The sequence below is a fragment of the Plectropomus leopardus genome, chromosome 9, assembly GCF_026936395.1.
Source record: "Plectropomus leopardus strain MGB_pleo_1.0 chromosome 9, ASM2693639v1, whole genome shotgun sequence".
NCBI lineage: Eukaryota > Metazoa > Chordata > Actinopteri > Perciformes > Serranidae > Plectropomus > Plectropomus leopardus.
Window position 1 is genome coordinate 15,917,702 of NC_142184.1, and position 24,147 is coordinate 15,941,848.

A 24,147-nucleotide genomic window follows, 5' to 3' on the forward strand; every position below is an offset into this window, starting at 1 on the left:
TGCTAACGGAAGTGCGACTGTTATTTATCCGGCAGTTAATTAGCCTCCTCTTACCTCCTCGTCGTTGGAGAAACGATGGCGAGCACTTCAGCTAAACAAGGACCTAAAATTGTCTCCAAATCCTCAGCAGGAGGCGGCGGGGCGGCGGGGGTCGGCGGTGGGCCCCCGATAATGCCTCTCGCCTCTCCGCTGATGGGGAAAAAGAAGAAGCCGTTTCTGGGGATGCCCGCTCCGCTGGGCTACGTCCCCGGTCTGGGCAGAGGGTAAGCTAACATGCCTGGCTAACTTGCTAACTGACCACAACAGTTTGGTAGCTTGCAGACTTGGTTTGGTGACTTGGTGCAGCCTGTTCGGTGAATGTTCAGCGATTATCTGGCGTTGATATGCGCATATTAGTTACTAGTAATAGAGCAAAGGTGAAAAACATCGTAACTACCCCTACTAATGCATAAATTATATCTAAGTACACAATAGTATCGTTACAGCACGAAAAGAAATGTGCACGAATTCCACCACAGGCTATATGTATTTTATTCATTCATAATCATAATTTTAAATTTTTTTGATGTACATATCAATAACATGGCTGTGCACTTACCCACTGTGCAATATTTTACCACTTGCTGCACAATAATATATAGGCTATATTTTACATATTATAACAGTAAATATACTGCACACGATATGCATATGCTAGTTATTCTATATAACTGTCAATCATGTACAGTGTCTGTATACGTGAAAGGTGTATATAGATTTTATATTATTTTAGTTTTATTTAATCTATTTTTTGTAATATATTTTCTGTCTTTTTAATGACTTTTTAAAAAACTTCTTTTCCCTTGCTTTTAACTTCTGAGCTGCTATAACGTGTGAATTTTCCCAGTGTGGGAATGAGAAGGTCTTGTCTTAGCTAGATATTATCTCGGTATTATCAAAGGTTGTATTGATTTGAAATCCTCCTCCTCTTAATGCCAGGCCAATTAAACTAATATTAATTTTCTGACCCTGCATAGCCTGCTGACAATTTACTGCAAATAGAGCTAAAATTAGGAATTCTGCTGATCATATTCAAGTGCCTGACAAAGAAGCATGATTTGACATGAATAAGTTAATGATCAGAATGCTTAAAAGCCTAGATAAGGCTGTCAAGTAACCATCATCAACTGGTTATGCAATAAAGGGGAACACTAAAAATTAATATTTCTTATATGTTATTTCCATGGCGTGGGAAAGTTCAATCAATTTTGTGAACATTAGCTTCTTTCACTCAAAGCCAGAAAACAGAGAAGTGTTAAACTCGTGATTTTTTAGAGTATAAAGTCAGGTGCTGCTTCTCAGAAAATTAACGGAGCCTGATATTGTGGATCCATTTATTATCTATGGAGCAGCTTTAGATTCTATACCCTATGCAGTTAAAGCACCCTGGTGTTTTATTTCCAAAAAGAGTTGTTCATGTTTACTAATATTTTTGGATTGTCTTAGACCACAAGAATAACATCTGTTAAAATTGAATAGAGGTGTAGTTCCCCTTTTAGTTGACCTCTGTTTATTTGTGTAACATTTGAATGAATTTCTACTCTGTAGTGCAACTGGTTTCACCACACGATCTGATATCGGTCCTGCTCGTGATGCCAATGATCCAGTGGATGACCGACATGCACCGCCAGGGAAGAGGACAGTTGGGGACCAAATGAAAAAGAACCAGGATGATGATGATGAAGATCTGAACGACACTAACTATGATGAGGTGCTTATGATTGGACTGTCTTCTGGGTGTTGTTTGATATTTATTTTTTGTGAAGCTGGTTCCATGGACTTGTTGCAATGATAACTATTGGGCTCCTTTTTTCTTACAGTTTAATGGATACGCGGGTAGCTTGTTTTCTAGTGGGCCCTATGAGAAGGATGACGAAGAAGCAGATGCTATATATGCAGCACTGGACAAAAGGATGGATGAAAGACGCAAAGAAAGAAGGTTACTAAAATTGAGTCTGTTTCCCACCTGAGTTTTAAGGAACAAGCATATCCTTCCCAAGTTTTACAGTCTATATTTGACATCCTGTGTGCTTCATACTGCATGTGAGCTCATGGAATGCTTTCTTGTTTATTTTTAGGGAACTGAGAGAAAAGGAAGAAATTGAGAAATACCGTATGGAGCGACCCAAAATCCAGCAACAATTTTCAGATTTAAAGGTAAAAAATTAAACATGATATGCCAAAACTTTGCCTTTCTCTTTCACCTGTGATCAAACTGAATTTTCCTCTACTGTCCTTTTCTTACTCCTGTCTCTTACCATTTTGTGGACTTACGATATTTTGTCACTGTTGGGTAAAAAACCATATACTCCCAAACTACAAAAAGTCACTGTAACTCTATTTTAGAGGTTGTCACAAAAAAAGTAACAAGTGTCCGTTTTTTTGTGTGGGGGGGTAGAATTCTGCAGATCAGTCTTATAGCACCTCTTGCTTTCATAGCACTCATAATTAGTGAGCTGTCTTATCATTAGCGAAAAATATCAACAAAAATACTTTTACTCTTTGTTGATTCACACCTTTCTTTCATTCCTTTTTATTCTCCATTTTCCACCGCTTCACAGAGGAAGTTGGCAGAGGTGTCAGAGGAGGAGTGGCTGAGCATCCCTGAGGTGGGAGATGCCAGGAATAAGCGCCAGAGAAATCCCCGCTATGAGAAACTCACCCCTGTTCCCGACAGCTTCTTTTCCAAACACCTGCAGACCGGAGAGAACCACACCACTGTTGACCCTCTGCAAGGGGTCAGTATCACACATGCAAACACACATACTCATAATAACATGCCTCACTTAAAATATGTGCTGTAGTATCAACTTGAACCAGCAGGAGTCAGGATATCTCATGGGAAAAATGCAAATTGCTTCAACTAAGTATTAAAGATGTTTTCACATTCTCCTGTTCTCATGTAAAATCAGTGGACATCCCTGCAAAGTTGGGTTGAATGGTATAAAAATATCATTGTAATGTTTTTTTTTTGTTTTGTTTTTTGTAAGTACTGTGATTACAAATAAATCTAAGTGCTTTTAAATGTTGTGAAGAAAGCAAAGACAAACTTTTTAATTGTAAACAGACATGAGTTACATATATTTTCACTCAAAATGATCACATGACAAATGGAAATATCTGTTGGTTGAAATGTGGTCAGTTTTTGCTATGTACCTGTACATATAGCGTTTTCAAATTTTACATTATCACAAATTCACTGGACTGTGTAGTTCAGCCCTGCAGCAAAGACAGTCTTGTTAAGACTTAGATTTTTAACAGGTATCATTTACAGTGCCGAGAAAAGGGTCATACGATCTAGCTGTATGTTTCATAAGCCTTGTCACCACTCCAGAACAAAATTCTCACAGAGGGTGTAATGCTCCTCTTCATTATCACGATTTCTTCTCTCCTCTAGCTGGGAGGTCTGAACACACCTTATCCAGGAAGCATGACCCCAGGGACAGGAGAGCTGGACATGAGGAAAATTGGTCAGGCCAGAAACACACTCATGGATATGAGGCTGAGCCAGGTAACCAATGATCATCCTTTACCCATTCTGTCATTCATACTGTCTGTGTGGATGCAGTCGATGCACAGAATTGATTGTTCTCTCTCACCTGTGTCGGCCTTTTATTAATCTTCAGGTGTCTGACTCAGTGAGCGGACAGACAGTGGTGGATCCTAAGGGCTACCTGACAGATCTCAACTCCATGATCCCCACACATGGAGGAGACATCAGGTAGAGACACAATGATGACACAAGAAGTTTGTATGGTGTATTTGTGTTAATAAATTCTGCAATGTCTAATGGTTTGTTTTTTGTTCTGCATGTCCAGTGACATCAAGAAGGCTCGTCTACTACTGAAATCGGTGAGAGAGACCAATCCTCATCATCCGCCTGCCTGGATTGCCTCTGCCAGGCTGGAGGAGGTGACTGGCAAACTGCAGGTGGCCAGGAACCTGATTATGAAAGGCACAGAGATGTGTCCCAAGGTAAAGGAAGGTCGACACAAGTACATGTGCAAATAGCTATGGCCATTAACTCATACAGGCTATAGATTGAGATTTTATACACTCATGTTTGTAGGAAAATGCAACCGTTCGTTATACTTTGCCAGCTGTTGGGTTTCATGACATAGTCCAGAGTTGCAGTGGAGAAAATGGTCCTTGCTCTCTTGTTGATGTAAGCATTTCTTTTTTGCCTACCAGAGTGAGGACGTGTGGCTGGAGGCAGCCAGGCTCCAGCCCGGCGACACAGCCAAAGCCGTTGTAGCCCAGGCTGTCCGCCACCTGCCACAGTCCGTCCGCATCTACATCAGAGCTGCAGAGCTGGAGACAGACATCAGGGCCAAGAAAAGAGTCCTCAGGAAGGGTAAGGCTCCCAGATAAATTCAATTGTAACAATATATTTAATAGTATTTACAGTTTTATATATGTTGTTAAATAGTGAGAAATTCAAAAGTTGATGTTTTGATTTCTGCTATGTTGCTATGATGAGTTTTGCCTGCCTTATCAGCCTCGCATACGCGAATGAATGCGTAAGACTTTCCTTGCCAAAAGGAAGACACTAATTTCTGCCGGCCAAAAAATCAAAACAAGTCTCAATCTATCCCCCACCGACAGTCATGCGTACATGTATGATTTAATAAGGACAGTTTCATAAGGGTTACATTTGGCAGCTGTAGTCTTGGCTTCTCGTCAAGGCCAGCCACCCCAACTGAAACATGGTGTCAGTGCCTTGACACGCACGCACGTAAACACATACACCATTACTTCCCAGCAGCATACCCTACTGACAGAGATGGATGTGGGGCTTCCTCTGTGGAAGAGCTCTCTTCGCCTCTACATGTTCAGTTACCTCTGCTCTACTTACTGCATTACATACACAACCCTCCCTTCCCACCCAGACACTATTGAGCTTTACTGCGGTTGCAGGAAATGCTTTTTGGTGTTTTTTTTGTTTTTTTTTTCTTGTGTGTTCACTGAAATTTTAAATGCCTCCATTCCCTTTTTTTGCCATTATATATGATGTAGTTCCGATGTGAATATACCTAATGTCAGTGTATTTTCAGTATTTAAAATCCTGCTGTTATTGTGCCAGAATCTGTAATTTGTTAAACAGAGAGCCTGTAACAGCAAAATCCAAGGATTAAAATTTATATTACCGCTCACATGCTGTAAATCACTCACAATTTAAGTGTCAATGAAATAACAGTAGTGTAATTGTAACCCACATAGCCTTGGAGAACGTGTCCAAGTCAGTTCGACTGTGGAAGACAGCTGTTGAGCTGGAGGAGCCAGAGGATGCCAGGATCATGCTAAGCAGAGCTGTGGAGTGTTGCCCTACTAGTGTGGAGGTACGTTTAACACATGCTTTCATTTAATAATTTTTTACAGCATGAAATATACCAACAAATAAAAATGCAAATATATTAGCATTTTATAAAGGACCAACACGATAAAACTGAACTCAAGGGTGAAAGTAGGATGGTTAAAAGATTCAATACTGGGAAGAAGGGACATCAGTTGTGTGCCTGATACAGTTCAGTAAAGTACAGTACAGTAAAGTTGTAAAGATATTCACGGATTGAACTTTCCAAATCAATAACTCATAAGCACAACGTTGTTAAATCACAAACAACACCTCTTTCCAGCTCTACAAGGTAGAGGAGTAGAGAAGGAGTTTCAGCCTTCTTTTCATCAACACGAGTCGTCCTCTGAGCTGGACAGTAGCATTGCTCGCTGAGTGCAGTTGGCCGGGAGACAAGTGTGCCTGAACTGTCCACAAAGTGCAACACTGTAAAGAAATAAAATATAATCAATAACTTCTCTCTTAAACAGTGTATTGTTGGCAAAATCACTTAACATTTCTAAATACCGCCTATTAATTATGCTACAATACTCATTTTGGAAGAAAAAAATGCTTCTGTACAATTTTTGGGGAGTTTTCATTGGAAAAAGGTTCAATAACTTCAAAAACAGTGACTTGTCTACTATTGTCAATAAATTTAGTTGTAGTTTTCTAATTTAAAACAAAACACACTTAATAAACTTCAAATGTTTTAGTAACATTTGAAATTATTCTGTGGCACTTAAACATTTATATAAACATTCTCTAAATATGATGTCTAGTGTTTGAGTGTATGGTTTCTCTGTACACTATACAGGCGTTAAAAAAAGTGTGTTTAGGGGTAAATAGAGCTGGGGAGAACAATTTGAAGCAATGAAGGTTCTGGTAGAGTTACTGGCGAAAAATAAAATTAGCGTTCATCCCTGCACTCACTGCAGTGCAACATGTAAACCTTTGCACCTTCCCCCTACATCTAATTATTTCTCTCAATCCTCTAGTTGTGGCTGGCACTGGCCCGGTTAGAGACGTATGAGAACGCCCGGCGTGTCCTGAACAAAGCTCGAGAGAACATCCCCACCGATCGCCACATCTGGATCACTGCTGCCAAGCTGGAGGAGGCCAATGGCAACACTCAGATGGTGGACAAAATCATCGACAGAGCCATCACTTCTCTACGCGCCAACGGTGTGGAGATCAACAGAGAGCAGTGGATACAGGTGTGTTCCTGCTGCTTTGTGGTTTCATAGAGAAAGAGAAAAGGCAGGGTTTCCTTCAGCTGTTGGTGGTGGACGGAGACTTCCTGCACTGAATTAATAATTGATTCCCTCATAAAAAATGAATATAGGTCAATAATTGGAAATCTTTAAGGTCTCTGAAAGAGGACAGAGGCATTACTTGAAACAACAAAGGTCTTATTTTTTTATTGTAGATTGCATTGTAAAGTGTTTCTAACATTGTGGTCCCCTCATTTATTATGTGTAAATGAAGGTAGAAGATTATACAAAAGTGATGATTGAAGCTTTTTAAAGGTACAGTGCTCAATTCAAATTGTCAACAATTGTGTTTTTTTATGCTGGAACTAACCATCCGTGACATTAGCATACACAGGGGTAAATCCAGCCTCTCGTTACTATGACCAGCACATGAAATAACCTTGATATTTCTTCATCTTGACCATAAATACTCTTGAGTATAATCTGCAAGTCATACAGTCAAAAATGAATGATTATGCCTTTAAACCTTGGTGTTGAGTGAGTAGAGTCAGCGTCATGTGTTTGTCAGCTTTGATAGCATGCCAGCATACTTTGGCAAAGCTGCTCTCAGCTTTTTCATCTGGGTGTAACAGAATAAAAGCCAGCAGTGTGACTGACATTTTGTTTAGTTCAGTTCACAGTTGTTTTGCAATCCTTTACTGCAATCCACTTTTACACATTGATTTTTTTTTATTGTCTTTTACTACCGAGCCTTTTCGAACCTCTGGCAAAGTATGTGGTTTTTGTGGTACATTTATCAAGACCATTTGCTAGTTCACTCCTTTCAGCACCGACAACAGATGTGCTTTAAGCACAGCAGGATTTAGCAGTTCTTACAAGAAGCCTTTTGTGTAAGGGACCCAGAGTTAGTCCGTCGTTCTGCACATAAGAATCATCTAGCATCAACTTCTCATAAAAGATTGATTGTGTATAAACTATCGGTTGTCCACGTGGATACGGGTTCATTTAGGGGGTTTTGATATCAGAAGATATTTTTCTCGGACATTTCAAGTGTGTATTTATCAACATCTAAATCACTTACTCTGATTAATTTGCTGTCTACTTTACTATTGGGGTCAGCAGTTCATGGCCTGAACTCTCTTGCATACTCCTTCTATGTACCACCCATGAATTCTTTCCTCCTAAATGATTCTTCTTGTCCTGCAGGATGCAGAGGAGTGTGACAAAGCAGGCAGTGTGGCTACATGCCAGGCCGTGATAAGGGCCGTAATAGGGATTGGCATTGAGGAAGAGGATCGCAAACACACCTGGATGGAGGATGCAGATAGTGTGAGTAGCTATTTTTACACAGACCATGCTCAAACTCTGACACCTTGACAGGCCATTCACATAATTGATAACTGAGGTGAACTTAACTGAGGTGCTTGTCTGTTACATTTCAGTGTGTGGCCCATGGAGCACTGGAGTGTGCTAGGGCCATCTATGCCCATGCTCTGCAGGTGTTCCCCAGTAAAAAAAGTGTCTGGCTTAGAGCTGCCTACTTTGAGAAGAATAATGGTACCAGGTGAACAAATTTGGTTTCTTAGCAGAGTAAACAGTAGGAGCCAAAAGCTGTCTTCATTACTTGGTGTCCTTATTTATTAATCAAGAATCTGTTTTTAACATTCTGTGTTTCTCTCCTTTACCTCTCGTGTGCTGAATCAACTGCCACTGTGCTCCTCCCCTCCATTACTCTTCTGTGCCTATTTGCATCTCTCAGAGAGTCTTTGGAGGCCCTGCTCCAAAGGGCTGTGGCTCACTGTCCAAAGGCAGAGGTCCTGTGGCTGATGGGGGCCAAGTCAAAGTGGCTGGCTGAGGATGTGCCCGCAGCCAGAAGTATTCTTGCTCTGGCCTTCCAGGTGATGAAGAGGTTCTGCAAACTTAAACTTGATAATGCAGTAACCACCCAAGCCTGTGTCTTAACTCTATTTTCCTCTGTAGGCTAACCCCAACAGTGAGGAGATCTGGCTGGCTGCTGTCAAACTGGAGTCTGAGAATAACGAGTATGAAAGAGCCCGTCGACTGCTGGCCAAGGCCCGCAGCAGTGCCCCAACAGCCAGGGTGAGTGCGAGTGTGTAAGTGAGAAAGTGTAAAAGAGAGCAATTTCCCTATGTAGAACTCTCATAATGATCCAGTTAAAAAAAGAGTAGAAACTGATAGAAATCCACTGATCTGCTGCATTAAATTTGAGAAATTGTCCTCCCATTCAGTCAGTCTTTGTGTCCTATCATCTTGTGTTTGTTGGATTGTAATGCAGACTCAAGAGAAATCCTAACCTAGAACAAAAAAGTACTTTACTCAGAAGATTGATGGAGCAACGCACAAAGACTTTCTTGGCTGTTAATCTGTACAGGGGAAAATGTCTTCTGTACAGGAACTGTCCTGTCCTTTTGTTCTTTTACTGCTGTTTTGTGACCCTCTGAACCGGTGAAGACAGTTTGTTTTTATTATGCAATACTGATATGAATAGAGCTCTCACCCATGTTTAGAGATGATGGCTAGATTATCAGGTTTTAATTCTTCTCCACTTTAACGCCAGTGTTTAATAGTAAGTTAATAGTGCATTGCACTGTAGCTATTTTCTTCAAACATGCTGTCTTCCTCAGGTTCAGACTTGCCAGGTTTCTACACCTCAAAACAGTCAGCACCGCTCAGGTTGACAGATGCTGTCAGCAATGCTTTTAAACTATCACTCTCTTTATCAGGTGACCTGGCTACACTTCCTTTACTTATCTGTATGTAAAGAAGCCTTGAAAGCTTGATAATACAGGTGGCGGGCTTCTCTTTGTGTGTGGCAAGCAAGAGAGCAAAAAGTTTTTTCAAGACAGTGATTTTTTGGTTGTTTTTTTTTTTTTAGGTTAATGCCAATGAATACGGATTAAAGAATCTTTCTTTAGATTAACCATGTTTTTAATTTTACAAATGATTACATTGATCTTTTTCCAATATTTTTTTACTTTTGGACTTCACAATGCTCTGGAGTTATTAGACATGTTTGCATCACACTATTTGGAAATATTGCTACGCAGCCACCACTGGAATCTAATTCTACATATAGTATATTACTAAAAATGATAGTTTAGCCTGTGTGTTAATATATCAAGTATATGACAATTTTATATGTTTGTTATCTCTACAGGTGTTCATGAAGTCAGTGAAGTTGGAGTGGGTGTTGGGGAACATAGAAGCTGCCCAGGAGTTATGCACAGAGGCCCTAAAACACTACGAGGACTTCCCCAAACTTTGGATGATGAGAGGCCAGATAGAAGAACAGTGTGAAAACATGGACAAAGCCAGAGAGGCCTACAACCAAGGGGTGAGGCTGGGGAAGTGTTTGGGGCAAGAGAACCAAGGAAGTTTGACTTTAAATAGCATTTTCAGTAACATAACATTTTTGATGAAAATTAGTGCTTGATATCTGGTCAGATCAAAATAAGTTTTAGGGGTGCCTGGTGGCTCAGTGGATAGAGCGGCCTCTGTCCTTTGTTGCATGTTGCCCCCTCTCGCTCTCTCCCTTCCACGCTCAAACTGTCCTGTCCATTAAAGGCAATAACCCCCCCCCCCCAAAAAAAACTAATTAAAAAGAAAAAATAAGTTTTAAATAAATTGTTTGTTTCCGCAGTTGAAAAAGTGTCCCCACTCTGTGGGCCTGTGGTTGCTGCTGGCCCGTCTTGAAGAGAGAGTGGGACAGCTGACCAGAGCCAGAGCAATCCTGGAGAAGGCTCGACTCAAGAACCCTCAGAGCCCCGAGCTATGGTGAGAAAAAAACACTACAAAGACACCGTGAGAGGCCACCTGGATGCAAAAGCAGGACGCTGCCTGCGGAGGAGCTTTCAATTAAAATGTGTCACCTGTGACAAATTTATCTCAAACGTCTGTTCTCTATGCCTTAAGGCAAATTTTATTTGCGTACCAAGTTATTACACCACATATATACAGCACAGAAACCCAAACTGGGATTGATGTCAAAAAGAAATTAGCCCTCGAAATTATGTGACAGATTTGTAAATCTGTGCTTCTAAAATTATGTGTATATTATTATGTTAAAGGTTGGAGTCGGTGAGGCTGGAGTTCAGGGCTGGACTGAAGAACATTGCCAACACTCTGATGGCCAAAGCCCTGCAGGAGTGCCCCAATTCAGGTAAGAAGAGTCCTGCTGTTGAGAGAAGACCTTTAGTAAAACCTTTTTTATTCCAGAAGCCAAGAAAAACAACCTGTTTTAATCTGACCTCAGAACAGGCATTGTAAGGGTCAAATAGGGCTCTAAATTTTGCAAAATAGTTTAATAAAGTCAATGTATCAGGTCTTGAAATACATCAAATTTAACTAAATGTATTGCAAAACGTATCTCTGTAAAAATATTCTATATTTAGATGAGAATGTCTGTATTGTCAGCGGTTTTCCAATTGTCCAGGCTGCAGATTATATTTCAATACACGAAAGTTGTGTATTTTTTGGTTTCTGTTGTGCCCCCACTCCTGTTTTCTTCCTACAAGGTATCCTGTGGGCTGAGGCAGTGTTTTTGGAGGCTAGGCCCCAGAGGAAGACTAAGAGTGTGGATGCTCTGAAGAAGTGTGAACATGATCCCCATGTTTTGCTTGCTGTAGCCAAGTATGACAGCATCTTTTCACTTTTTCCACTCTCTTTCTCAGTAATAAGTTATGCTCTTGATCCAAATCTTTATCATATAATATTTTATCAATTGCCATAGTTCTGGTTTTACACCATCTTTAGAAAACTTCTAGGCATAGTACTTGAATTTTTATTCATTTAAAATGCAATCTTGTTCACACGTTGTAGATTGTTCTGGAGTGAGCGAAAGATAACCAAAGCCAGAGAGTGGTTCCTGAGGACAGTAAAGATTGAGCCAGACCTGGGAGATGCTTGGGCTCTCTTCTACAAGTTTGAGCTGCAGCACGGCACAGAGGTAAGGATCTTATTATTCTGTCTTTTTTTTTATCTGGGTTTAACACTTGCACCACTTTGTGTATTTGTCAGTGGTCATGAAAGTCCTGTCAAGTCAAAATGAAGACAGGTGCAGGAGAATGACAGGTGCATTTTGCAATCAAATGCAAGTTCATTTGGTTTTGCTAAGGCTTTCAGTTAGGGCCGGGTCTCAGCACTGATTTCACACATTGATTTGATTGGTGGTGTGACCTCTAAACATTTAAACACTTAAAGTTTAGAAAAACTCTAAACACAAAAAGATGCCAACTGTTACATTGCTCATTTTCAAGTGATAATGCGCGCTTGTCTCTGCACAAAGCACACTGGGAAATTGTCTAAGTTACACTTACAGTATTTTGTGTTTATTTTAAATAAAAAAGTTCACACCCCAGCAATCGCCCTCTTCCTCTGCTAAATAAAATACCGTCTCACAACACCTGCACGGGAGCTATGCAATGTCCAGCTGTGGACGAATCGTAAAAAAACAGATTTTATCCACCTAAAAAAATTCCATACTTTTAGTTCAGCCGTACACTATCTTTGAATATTTGGTCGGTTGAGTAAAATGACTTTTTTCTCAATTTAGTCTGTTGTTTTTGATATGACGGCTTCAAATCTCTGTCGGTAAGGGCTGTCTTACTTGAAAATATTCTAAATACAGCATAAACTTAAACTGATATTGATTACTGTTAGGTGGCTTAAAACTAGTCAGTTAAGATTTTACTCAGGTTTGATTATATGTAGGTGATGCGGCAGTTTTCTACCCAGAAGCTATTGAAAATCATAAGCTGATTGCATAGACTGTATAAATAATATAGGTTTATTGCAACTAGCCGAAAGGGGGTTTATCTCCATCTGCCATGGAGGAGTCGGACAAACGTCCATCAGTCGATTGTCCTCCAATGCTAGTATACTGGGACTAGGACATGGCCATGTAAATGGCCCAATCAAGCTATAATAGTAGCTCCACTAAACTGTGCTTGTAAACGTGCAGAGTGTAATGAGTAGTAAATATCGCCATGGGCCATTGTGCTTTTACGATGTAAATCAGCATCTGCCGATGTCCATGAGAAAAGATGTACATTAAAAGACTAATCTCAGATTTTATGAATAGATATTGCATCACTCAAATGAAAATCTTCCTTTAAACTCAGCCCTGTTATCAAGGAGTAAGAGGCAGGACTGCACGGGATAGAATTGTTACATTACATTTCTACATAATTTATTGTGTTTTGTGTATCTAACTTACTGTTCTTCATCCATCAGGAACAGCAGGAAGAGGTGCGAAAGCGCTGCGAGAATGCGGAGCCCCGCCATGGAGAGTTGTGGTGTGCCGAGTCCAAACATGTCCTCAACTGGCAGAAGAAGACAGGAGAGATCTTAGCAGGGGTAGCCAGCAAGATCAAGAACACATTCTGAGCCTTGGTGAATTTGGACTGAAACACCTGGAGGACTCTGGCAGTCACCAGTCAAGCAGGAAACAGCTATGGACATGCTCAACTATTGTTGTCTACCAGAACTCGCGTGTCTGTGCCAGAAACAAAGTATTCATACCTATTCTCTTACCTTTGTCAGGGTTTATTGTTTTACAAAACTGAATCACAGTTTATCAACAGAAAATTATGATTAAATGTCAAAGTGAAAACAAGGTGCCAATAAAAAACTCAAAATCGCTTATCACCCTCTTCAAGTGAATAAGGAGTGACACTAGCAGGATTTGTGAATAGTCATAGTATAGTGAATCTATAGCTCTATAGTGAATAGTTTGAGTCTATAGACTCAACCACTCAAAAACATATTATTTTAAGCCATTCCTCCATTGATTTTGTTTTATGTTTGAGGTGCTGAGAAGTAACCTCTCTCCCAAGTGTGCTTACAGACTGTTGCAGTTTGTTCTCATTTTACCCAAACCCTGCAACAAAGAAGAATCCCCTCAGTGTGAGGTTGCCTCCATCACTTGATGGTTGAGATGGTGTGTTTCTGATAGTGTGGCTTGTTTTGCTTTACACAAAAATATAGCTCAGTATGATGGTTGAATGTAATGTTGGTCTCATTAGACCAAAGAACCTTTTTCCACTTTGTTTCAGCCTCCCACATGCATTCTGGCAAACACTAGCTCAGATGTTACATGAGTAGTTTGCTTCTCTTTGCAACACTAGCTGCACCTGGTGACTCAACCTGGCTACTGTTTAAATATTTCTGAGTGACTAAAGAGAAACACACCTCCTCTACTGAGGTACTGGCTTAATCCATGAATCTGTAAATCAACTTTAGCATAATTCCTGAAGACAAATGTTTTACAGATTCATGAATTAAAAGGTAACATCAGAGTTCTGAGTTCTGTTCTTTATCTTCTGATATATGTTCTAAACTCTGTAGCTTCATCAGAGTTATGCTGTGTGAAACTCAGCACATATTGACCACATCAGTAACTTTCATGCACAATATCAAAGATTCGTTTGGAATGTTTGCCTGTGTGAAGTAGTTTTGCCTTGAGATTGACTAGCTGATGGACTTTGTAGATGTGTATCTAACCTTAACTCACTGAATACACTCAATGCCACTCGTTAGGTAGTAACATGATTGGGGAAGTCGATTAAAGTGCAGAGGTACATGAGACCGCAGGTATTGGCATTGAATACATGTGAGCTAATGATGAAGCAGTAGTAGGTGGTGTAAATACTGTGGTAACACTTCTTGTTAAGTGAGTTGCACAATTAATGAATTATAAATATTCATATAAAGAAAGGCAACATTATGATTATTGACTATAATCACCATGTGTAAACAACTTATGCAACTATCTTGGCAGCTACGCTTTAATTTCATCTTCTGACAACTTTGACAAACTTCTGACAAACATTTATTCAGACGGTACTGTAACAAGCACCCATGTGAAATACTTGCTACTAGTCAGTATTGTTTGGCTGCACTGTTGGTCCACATTGTATTTTTTTAAAACAGCTGTACAATCTGTTGATTTAGGTTAGCATGCGCTGAATTAAAATACAGTGAAAAGCATCGCAAACCAGCACAAACCAGCACTGCGCTGTCCAGGTTTTGGAGCATATTCACTTGTCACTCCTCGATTACACTCAGGTGATCTCCATGCAACTAGATGTTGCACCTGAATGATGTAGGCAGGGTTGGAAATTAACTTTATTGTCGACCTGCCACCGTGGCTAGCAGATTCCAAAATCTACCGGCCACTCAATAGTTTACCATTGTTTTTGTACCTGGCAGATGAAGCAAATTTAGCAGCCACTTGCATATTTTACCACCACTGGTTTGGTCGGCTGGTGCTTATTTCCAACCCTGGATGTAGGTGTGTTACAGTAAAGAGGGTTAAAAGTAAGATGCAATCATTTTGTTGTATATTTGTACTAAATGAGGATGAATTTGCTTTCACTTTGACAAATAGTCTATTTTTCTGCTGATTAGTCGTCGTCGCTGTGAAAATCGTAAAACCTGAACTTTAAAGGTCCAGTGTGTTGAATTTATGGGGATATATAGGCAGAAATTTTATTCATAACTATGATTTCATTTGTGTGTAATTGCCTAAAACGTAAAATGTGTTTTTGTTACCTTAGAATGAATGGTTCATATTTACACACAGAGCGGGTCCTCTTTCATAGAGTCATGTTTCTACAGCAGCCACAAACCAAACGCTAGCTGGAGATATGTCCATTTGTGTTTGTAGTTCTTTGCTGGAGTTCTCCTACAAAACTGGCATCTGGGAGAAGTTTCAGTTGGTTGTAATCTACAACCTCATCACTAGATATCACCGAATGCTACACACTGGACCTTTAAACAGGCACTGTAAGTGAGGAAGGGAAAAAAAAAAACAACAAACCACAAGTGATCCGGTGTTATTGTCAAGAAATGTTTGTGAAAATTAATCAAAACATCTCCTTTTGGAGGAATTTTATTTTTATGTCCAGATTTGACTGTTTAGTCCTTGTATATAAACTCCTTGTCAGGGATTGTTACATGGTTTCCCATGTTGTAGTGATGATCTGTTTTTTTACATAGATGGCTTGAAATGTGTTGAAATACTTTGCAGGCATCCAATAAACAAAATAACACAGTTTATTGCACAATTTCTCCTTTCCCTAAACAAGTGTTGTTATAAAATGCTCCGTTGTGATTTGAATGTCAAATGTTATTGTGTGTGCACAGCTAGTGGCTTTGTAAGATGTGTTTTCCCAGACATTTCGGTCCACCCACACCAATCCTCCCATGCAGTTCCCATGCACCACCATTAAGCACCGTTTCATGCTTCCACTGGTTTTCCGTAGCTCATACTATAGGTCAGGGTCTACATCCCACTGTGAAAATGTATGCATTGGATAAAAACATGCACCAAAAAGTTACAGTCGGCTCTTCACACTACTCCTTCCCGGCATCACGTCTTCCAAACGAAACCGAAAGCATGAATCCAAATGATTGATTACTGAAGTTGCCCTCGACTTGATCGGACTGGAGTTTGATGAAATCCTAAGCCCAGCGTCACCAATCCATGACGGGGAAGGAAATTGGAGCAGCAGTGACTTTGGTGATGTTGGAAACCACTGAGCTCCACATTGGAAGTCTACCCGCCAGCGCGTTAATGTATCCACCAGAGGAAATTTAAAAATACAAGGGGAAAAGGGTGTGTGTGACAATGAGCGCAGCCGGATCTGGGCTAGTTCCTTGGATCTCCCAAATACTGACAGGGATGGCTTTGCTTGTCTGAGGATCCTGCAGTAGAACATGATAAATGGTATGTGTGGTTTTGATATCTGGTGCGTAATTACGCAACAGATGAGCTGATGTAGACAACTAGTAAAAGTGTCGCCGCTGATAATGAAGTCTCTGTGAAGAGCTGCTCTTTAAGTGGACTGTATTGTATCGGTCATCATAGCATGAAACCGACGGATGTTTTAACATAGGTCAAGCTTCGGCGCACTGTGCGTCCGACGAGGCGCACATTTAAAACTTAAACATGTATTTTTCTTTCACTGTTAATCTACAGTGGATTTTTCTTTACATATTATCTGTTTTAACGCCTCTTCTTTTTTTAGTGTCTGATCGGAACTCTACTCCGTGGTGTCCTGGTGGTTCTCCTGTTGGCTGAGGCTTGTGGTAAACGTAGATGTAACTACAGAGAAATCCTGGACTCCTACAGAGAGGTCATCTTTGTTGAGCTGCAGAATCTGGTATGAGGACATTGCTGTGGACGTGTTTTTGCAATTACGTGTTCCTCATTTGTGACTTTAATAGAAGCATATTTAATTCATGCTTTTTAACATTTAAAAAAACAACAACTATATTTTATTTTTTTGTGCAATACTATTTTTGTGTTGTTTTTGTATATTGTATGCTCTCGTTAATTTACTTTTCTCCTGTTAATGACTGTTTTGATTTGCTCTTTCCTGTGTTTTGTTTTATCTCCCTGTGAAGCACTTTGGTCAACTTCATTGTTTTTATATGTGTTCTATAAGAAAACCTGATTTCATTTGATTTAAATTTATTTTAAAGCTCCATTAAGAAAGTCGGACTGTCAGTTTATTATAGTGAGATGCAGCTGTTGTTAAACACCAGTGCTTAAATATCCTGTGACAGCTTCAAACGTCCACTGCTTGCAACTGTCTAAGCTGAACCAGTATGGGGCTTTTTTTCTTTTTTGAATAAAGCAATATTTGTTTTGTTGTTTTGCAGAATTTGACTGGCTCTCTTAACACCTCCAAAGCGAGAGACCCCTGTCCTTCAGGAAAGGTAAATGGCACTACAGTATATGCACTTTCAGCACCACGGACAGGGTAATCATGACTCATAGCAGGCTAAATTGTCCAGATACAGTGATATTGTGTAACTTTGTTGTGTACTACCATCAGTGAGCTACTTCAGTGCAATTTTATTTTATCCACTCACTGTGCTGCTGTGCTATGGCAGGCACGTCGTATCCTGGTTTCCATCTATGGTATGACACAGCAAGTGCGGTGTCAGAGAGGTGGCAATCAGCAGTCTGACCTGGAAAAGCCACTGGAGAGCATGGAGCGGCTCATCAGCCACAACTGCAGCCCTGATTATCTGGTGAGGAGAATAACTTTAGAAAACTGTAGAAAGTCTTCCATCTCTATTAAGTTGATGTACTAATATTCAATTTTCCTCACATGAAAAAGGACACACCAATGAGCAAAACAAAACTGTGCATCACAGAAATGTTTATCCTTACCACTTATGTCATACATACAATAAGTAACAAATAAAGTATGCTGATCTATACAAGGAGGCATAACCATCCTTAATGATGTGACCCTGAAATAACAGTATTAAGTTTTGAAGTAGATACATTGATAAAAGCCAACATTTTGCTGCTTAACAATTCCTCTTCTGGTTGTATGCTTTCAGGGGAAGACACCCTCTTGTTCAGCTGGACAGAAAATACGAGGAAAGAAGAGAAAAAGACTGAGGTTAATGAAAGTTATCAACGCACTGATCTTCTGTTGGCAGAAACTTCAGAGTGTCTCCATGTTCTCAAATTAGGAAATGTTGTGTCTTCCTTATTTTTTGTTCAGCTGTGCTACTTTCAAGTGGATTTCCATAAAGTTCACTGCATCAAACAGCAGATATTACATGGCCAATGACTGTATTTACCGGTTTTCAAATGCAGTGTCGTGGATGTTTATTTTTGTCAGGTTCTCAGTGTTACGTGTGTTAAAACTCTACCAGATTTTGCATGTCAGCATTGCTCCTTGTTTTATGTAACAGTTTTATACACAGATAAGCTAAAAATATTAACAATGCATTTCAGTACAATCAGAATATGCACATTTTCCAAAGTCTCCCTTGTTGTAACTACCAGTTTTGTCTTTGTAAGCCACATGTCCTCATAACTATGAAATGTTCCTCTGTCATTTATGTTTTGGAGAATATGCAGTTTAATAAAACACATTTTTTAATGGTCTGATTTATATTATTGTTGTTATCATTATTAATATTATTATTATTAGTGGTGGTGGTATACGTGTAGTGTCTTCATATTATTTACATTTTAAATTTTTTTTACCACATTATCTGACAGGTTACATGGGATTACATGGGATTAAAAATAAATAAATAAATAGATTAATTAATTAATTAATTAAGTAATACATAAAATAGATTTTTAGACTTTTGAGATAGTAAAACAAGACTTTATGTCTCTCAACCATATTTATTGGTGGCTGCTTTCAATTCTTGTTCTTGTTCTTCTTGTTGTTGTTGTTGTTCTTCTTCTTCTTATTATTATTATATTTATTTATTTTACAATAAATAAATAAATAAATACATAATACAAGTAAAAGACAAAGGGCTTTATGTCACTCATTACCAATTTTTAATTTTTTTTAATTTTTTTATTTTATTTTATTTTTTTTTACCATCTTAACAATGTATATGATATTGATCTAATATTATAAGATAATTCATTAAAATTTACCCTTTGGAGTAAAATGACAGTAGCACTCAAAGTAAACAACAATAACTTTGTGTCTAAAGTACACTTCCCTGGTAAAGGCCACACTACTCCAGAGGCGGAACCTTTCTTATACAGCACCGTTTTCGCCCGGAGCAGGAGATTTGATGCACGGCGTGGACTCAACGATTTTCTAACGACGTGAAACAACAACAACCAACTACACAAGGTATTGTTTGGAATATACGCATCAATAATATTAACAAAAGTACGTTTTAGACATTATTTAAATGTCTTATTTACGTTATATTTTACTCGCATGTGTTAATTAGAGACAGATTAACTGTATTCATTCAAAACATTTTGAAAAAGCAGCATCAGTCTACAAATTTTGAAGAAATCCTGCTGAACACGAATTTTAAACTTACCAGCTGAAAGCGGAGTTTGGTTCTTGTGTTGCCTGTTTTGTTTTAGTCAGTGACGTTACGTTCAAGTCAAGCAGCCCTGGACAGAGCAGACATGGCGAGCAGCAGCAGTGTGGACATGGATCCAGATGTTGCTCTGAGGCTGTTTGAGGAGGGGGCGACCCTGGTGCTGCTGGGTGTCCCTCAGGGCACAGAGCTTGGGATTGACTGCAAGAGTTGGCAGGTTGGTCCCCGCTTCAAGGGTGTGAAGATGATCCCTCCAGGTCTGCACTTCCTCCACTACTGCTCTGTGAACTCTCCAAGCTGTGGAGGAGAAATGGGCCCAAAGACGGGACTCTTCCTCACTCTCAAACCCAGGGACATCCTGCTGGCCAAATGGGATCCCAAAGAAGAAGATCTGGACTTCTCAGCCTCCAAAAACGAAGAGGAGGTGAGCCAGATCAGGGCGTCCTTGCGAGACCTGGATCCTTACCTGGGGCCCTATCCGTACGAGGTGATGAGGAAGTGGGTGTCCCTCACTGACCGTCTGAGCGACGAGGTGGCGAAGAACTTGCAGCCTCTTTCAGGACGTGTATGTGCCTTCAGTGACGTCATCCCTGAGCTGCAGCTGAGACACACCAAAGACAGGGCAGAGCAGCCGAGGAATGACACGGCCTGCCAGAGCATGAAAGAGGGGCTCGACAGGCTCCCCAGGATGAAGCAGAGGGAAGGGACGGAGCTGCGCTTCTCTGTCATCCCCAAGAAGACGTACCCTGCTGGGGCGACACCGGCCGAGATCACCCAGTGCAGCCTGGACCTGAGCTACGCCCTGGAGACCGTGCTGGAGAAGAACCATGAGCTGCAGCCTCTTAACCTGCTAGGTGTGTGTTAGATCAGTGGTTCCCAACTGGTCCAGAGACTGGGTCCAGATTTCTCCTTAGTCACTAGTTAAAGGTCTGCACATAAGAGAAATATCCACTTATACAATTTTATTTGACAAACTGTAAATAACAGGTGGGCTTAAAACAGAATTGGATAAAACATATTGCAAGAATAAAGTGCAGTTGGTTAAAACCAGGGAAAAAAAAACTATAAAAGTTAAAAAAAAAAACATGGCTTCCAAACCTGCCAGGCCCACAGCTTTGACAGACATGCTTTCTTTAAAAACTTTTTGCAATTTATTTTTTATTTTTTTGCGATTTTTGTTTTTCCTTAAAAAAAATGTTTGTGATTTAAAAAAAAAAAAAAAAAAAAAAACTTAATTTTTAAAAATTTTAAATTTAAAAAAAAAATTTTTTCTTTAAAACTTTTTGGCAATGTTTATTTTCTCTTAATATTTAGCGATGTTCTTTTTCTTTTGTATGTTTTAAAAAATGCAGTTATTTTAAAAGAAATATGCCTTTCAAATCGGACGAACCTGCAAAAAAAAAAAAAAAAATCACCAAAATTTACCAAAATCACAGCCAGAAACTGTAAAAAAAGAAATTATTGTCAAATTTCTGACGGTCCTTGAGACATCATGTGGGACACATTTTCTCTGAAAATCTCAGGGAGGCTCAAGGAAAAATATTGGTAGCTTTGGAGATAGTAAAAAAAATATATATGTGAGCCCCCTCTAATGATAAATAATTCAGTCTATTCGTATTTTTGAAAAAACAAAGGCCACATAATACCATGAACAGGGCGATGAAATAGTTACTCTTCTAAAAATAAAAAACTCTCAAACATCTCTCACTCTGCAACAAGAAACTGCACTTCAAAATAAAAGCCCTGTGCTTCAAATTCACTACACTTCAAAATACACTGTGTTTTTCACCCACTTTTGGACCGCAACCTATCAGTTGGGACCACTGTGTTAGATAATACAAAGTCTTACTTTTTAATAATAAGGCTAACCACATGTTGTCCCTCTCCTCTCAGGTGAAATGCAGTTTGCCTTTGTGTGTTTCCTGATTGGAAATGTGTACGAGGGTTTTGAGCACTGGAAGAGACTCCTCGCTCTGCTGTGTCGATCAGAGGAGGCGATGCGAAAGCGTAAGGAGCTGTATCTGGGGCTCATCGCTGTGCTGTACCACCAGCTCGGAGAAATCCCACCTGACTTCTTTGTCGACATTGTGTCTCAGAACAACTTCCTCACCTCCACGCTGCAGGTAAATGCACAACTTCAGGATCCCATAAACACTAAGATAAGCATGATCTCAAAGTTCAAACAAATGAAATAAACAACGTCATCGGAGGCTTTATCAGGATTGATACGCAACATTTATTCTGAGCTTCTCGTGGTTTAAATAAAAAAGATTACGTGGCACAGCAGTTTATCATGTCCTTCCAAATTTTTACTTTCACATTTCAACATGTGAAAAAAGGAAAAAAAGAAGATAATCACTGTACAATTTCTAATGTATTTCACCTCTGAAATTAGAGGCATATTACAAAAGCCAAAGTCTGGTATTTCAAAGATCAGAGCTCTTTTTTTTATCAATTTTCTCAGGAGTAGCAAGATGGTCCTACCTGTTCTGTATTCCTCACATCGATGCATACGTGGTCCTAGTGTTTGCCATGAACTTTGATTACACAGGGAAGTAGGGGATGGAGGGAAAAAAATCCATAGAACACACTATCATGATATTTTTGCATGGCAATATCGTATCAATAAACAGAAGCCCAGTATTGATTTATTTTTTAAAATAAATTATTAATATTACAAATACATATGCAACTTTTGGTAGCCTATGACAATATTAAAATCAGTTAATTTTTTAGTTCATTAGATACAGTTTGCTGCAATGAAAAAGACTGAAGTGAGATAGACAGCCTGAAGACTTTATCTCAATAGGTAGCACAAATAAGCGGTTGAAAAAGGGGAAATACATTTCATTATGTCATCACAATACTCAGTATATTGCAACACATTTAAAATCGCAATAATATTGCAGCATGACTTAAGTAACATGATGATATTGTAATATTGTGTGCTATTGTTATAAGTTATGCTCACATTTATAAATACAAATCATCAGTTCTTTGACTTATTTCCTCACAGGACTTTTTCCAGTTTGCCACTGGGCCCAGTATAGACGGCACGCTGCGGAAGAGAGCAGAGAAGTTCAAAGCTCACCTGACCAAGAAGTTTCGCTGGGACTTCGATGCAGACTTGGACGACTGCGCCCCCGTGGTTGTGGAGCTGCCTGAAGGTGTAACGGTGGACTGAGGTTTTAAAAATGGACTTTGTGTACATGCTGGACCTGAAAGCAGGGAACTGAAACAATCAGTGAAGGAGAGCAGTGAATCCTGGTTCTCAGAAGGCTTGAGGAAACAACCCAGAAGTCCTCTAAATGACCACGCACTCTGGAGTTTACACCAGAAGCTCTCTGTGCTGACGGCATCACATGTGGGCTCTGCAGCATCCCCTCATATACACAGTATGTAAACTATCCATGTACCTTGTTGTGAAGAAAGCAAACATGCTTTCTTAAGTTAAAAGCTAAAAGTCAGTGGTGCCCTCTTGTGGTTGTTTTCTCCAAGTTCACAAAGCAGGTTGCCTTCATAGTTTTAACCCCAGCTGCAACATGTTTGCTGAATTAAACCCCCTTACCCCTGAGTATTTTTTTTAACCTCACTGTACCTGAAGAGTTGAAGAGTTTATGGTTAATGGTTATGTTGAGACTTATAAATAATGTCATACACACAGCTGTCTTGCTTATCAGACCTGACACATAATAACTGCCAGGAGGAAGACACTCTGAGTGTAACCTAAATTACACCAAACCTCTGCAGTTAGATTTCAGTGGTGGCTGTGCTTGTTTTCAATTAGTGATCCAAACATTTCAAACTCAAGAACATTGTAAAGTCCGTCTTTTGAAAACATCATTTCTGAAATTCACAACTTTTTTTTTTTATCTAACAAAATACTCTGCTTCAGTACACTTTTTAATACAGTTTGCTGCTGTTTGACATTTCAAAAACAACATTTTCACTGCGGTCAAAAACAGTTTGCTCTCTGGCTTGTCACGCGCAATGAGAGTTACATGCCTGTATCAACAGCCCCACATTAATCTAACAGCACCTTTCATTTTTAATAAATGTGGTTATCCAATTGTGTTTTGGCTCTAACACTACTAATTCATTTAGAAAAAGAAACTGAATCTGTTTTACCATTTTATTTAAAATTAGGTTTCTTTGTTTGTTTGAGTGATGACATCTTTTGAAAAACTCAATAGAAACCAACCAACCATAGAAACCTCAAATGTAAAAAAAAAATTAAATAAAAATTCAGTACAGCCCTAATAGCACCACTCTTGTGGTTCTGTGCCTCTTATATTAAAAATTAATATTTTTTGTTGCCACAATATTTAGAAAATGACAAAATTGTGGTTTGTAACGCTAAATTGGTCAAACATAAAGACCACATGTTAGCATTTTCATGAAGTTTTCCTAATTCAAGTTGTCTACGATTAACAGATTCAAATTCCCTCAAATAAAAACAACACCTGACAGAAAATAGCCTTGATGCAGTGCTTTGTGTCAGTGCAAGCTAATGAATGTTGCATGTTTTAATACCTGCCAGGAGCCATCGCTCTCTCCTCCACTAGATGGCGATCATGGACTTTTTGAGAAGTTTTTCAACTTCTTTCTAAGGATCTTCATCATAACTATACAAATGTGCATTTTCACAGAATGAAAAGCCGTTGTTTTTAATGCTTGGAAGAAATAAGTTCTCTGTAGAATTGGCAG

At 39.4% G+C, this 24,147-nt stretch overlaps 3 protein-coding genes across 4 annotated transcripts; all 3 read left to right on the plus strand.

Annotated features, from left to right (window-relative positions):
* The first annotated feature begins 17 nt into the window (after positions 1-17).
* prpf6 (PRP6 pre-mRNA processing factor 6 homolog (S. cerevisiae)) lies at positions 18-15,661 on the plus strand. The gene is made up of 21 exons (XM_042491824.2): positions 18-263; positions 1,588-1,750; positions 1,860-1,978; positions 2,118-2,196; positions 2,601-2,777; positions 3,437-3,550; positions 3,666-3,760; positions 3,858-4,014; positions 4,231-4,393; positions 5,260-5,378; positions 6,370-6,588; positions 7,792-7,914; positions 8,028-8,149; positions 8,345-8,483; positions 8,566-8,685; positions 9,764-9,940; positions 10,247-10,380; positions 10,674-10,765; positions 11,121-11,235; positions 11,425-11,551; positions 12,838-15,661. The coding sequence occupies exons 1-21, from the start codon at positions 76-78 to the stop codon at positions 12,988-12,990; spliced, it is 2,895 nt and encodes a 964-aa protein (XP_042347758.1). The 5' UTR covers positions 18-75; the 3' UTR covers positions 12,991-15,661.
* Positions 15,662-15,752: 91 nt separating this feature from the next.
* Positions 15,753-18,520, plus strand: LOC148188711 (uncharacterized). Its single transcript, XM_088082083.1, has 5 exons — positions 15,753-16,333; positions 16,635-16,769; positions 17,272-17,328; positions 17,506-17,646; positions 17,965-18,520. Exons 1-5 carry the CDS (start codon positions 16,331-16,333, stop codon positions 18,097-18,099), a joined length of 471 nt encoding a protein of 156 aa, XP_087938209.1. The 5' UTR covers positions 15,753-16,330; the 3' UTR covers positions 18,100-18,520.
* Positions 18,521-19,128: 608 nt separating this feature from the next.
* Positions 19,129-23,916, plus strand: aar2 (AAR2 splicing factor). 2 transcript variants are annotated; one of them, XM_088082082.1, is made up of 4 exons: positions 19,129-19,238; positions 19,484-20,294; positions 21,334-21,563; positions 22,457-23,916. In XM_088082082.1, the coding sequence occupies exons 2-4, from the start codon at positions 19,529-19,531 to the stop codon at positions 22,622-22,624; spliced, it is 1,164 nt and encodes a 387-aa protein (XP_087938208.1). In that variant the 5' UTR covers positions 19,129-19,238; positions 19,484-19,528; the 3' UTR covers positions 22,625-23,916. The 2 variants fall into 2 exon arrangements, with proteins under 2 accessions (XP_087938208.1, XP_042347755.1); XM_042491821.2 differs by lacking the exon at positions 19,129-19,238 and having other exon boundaries at positions 19,257-20,294.
* Positions 23,917-24,147: the final 231 nt, after the last annotated feature.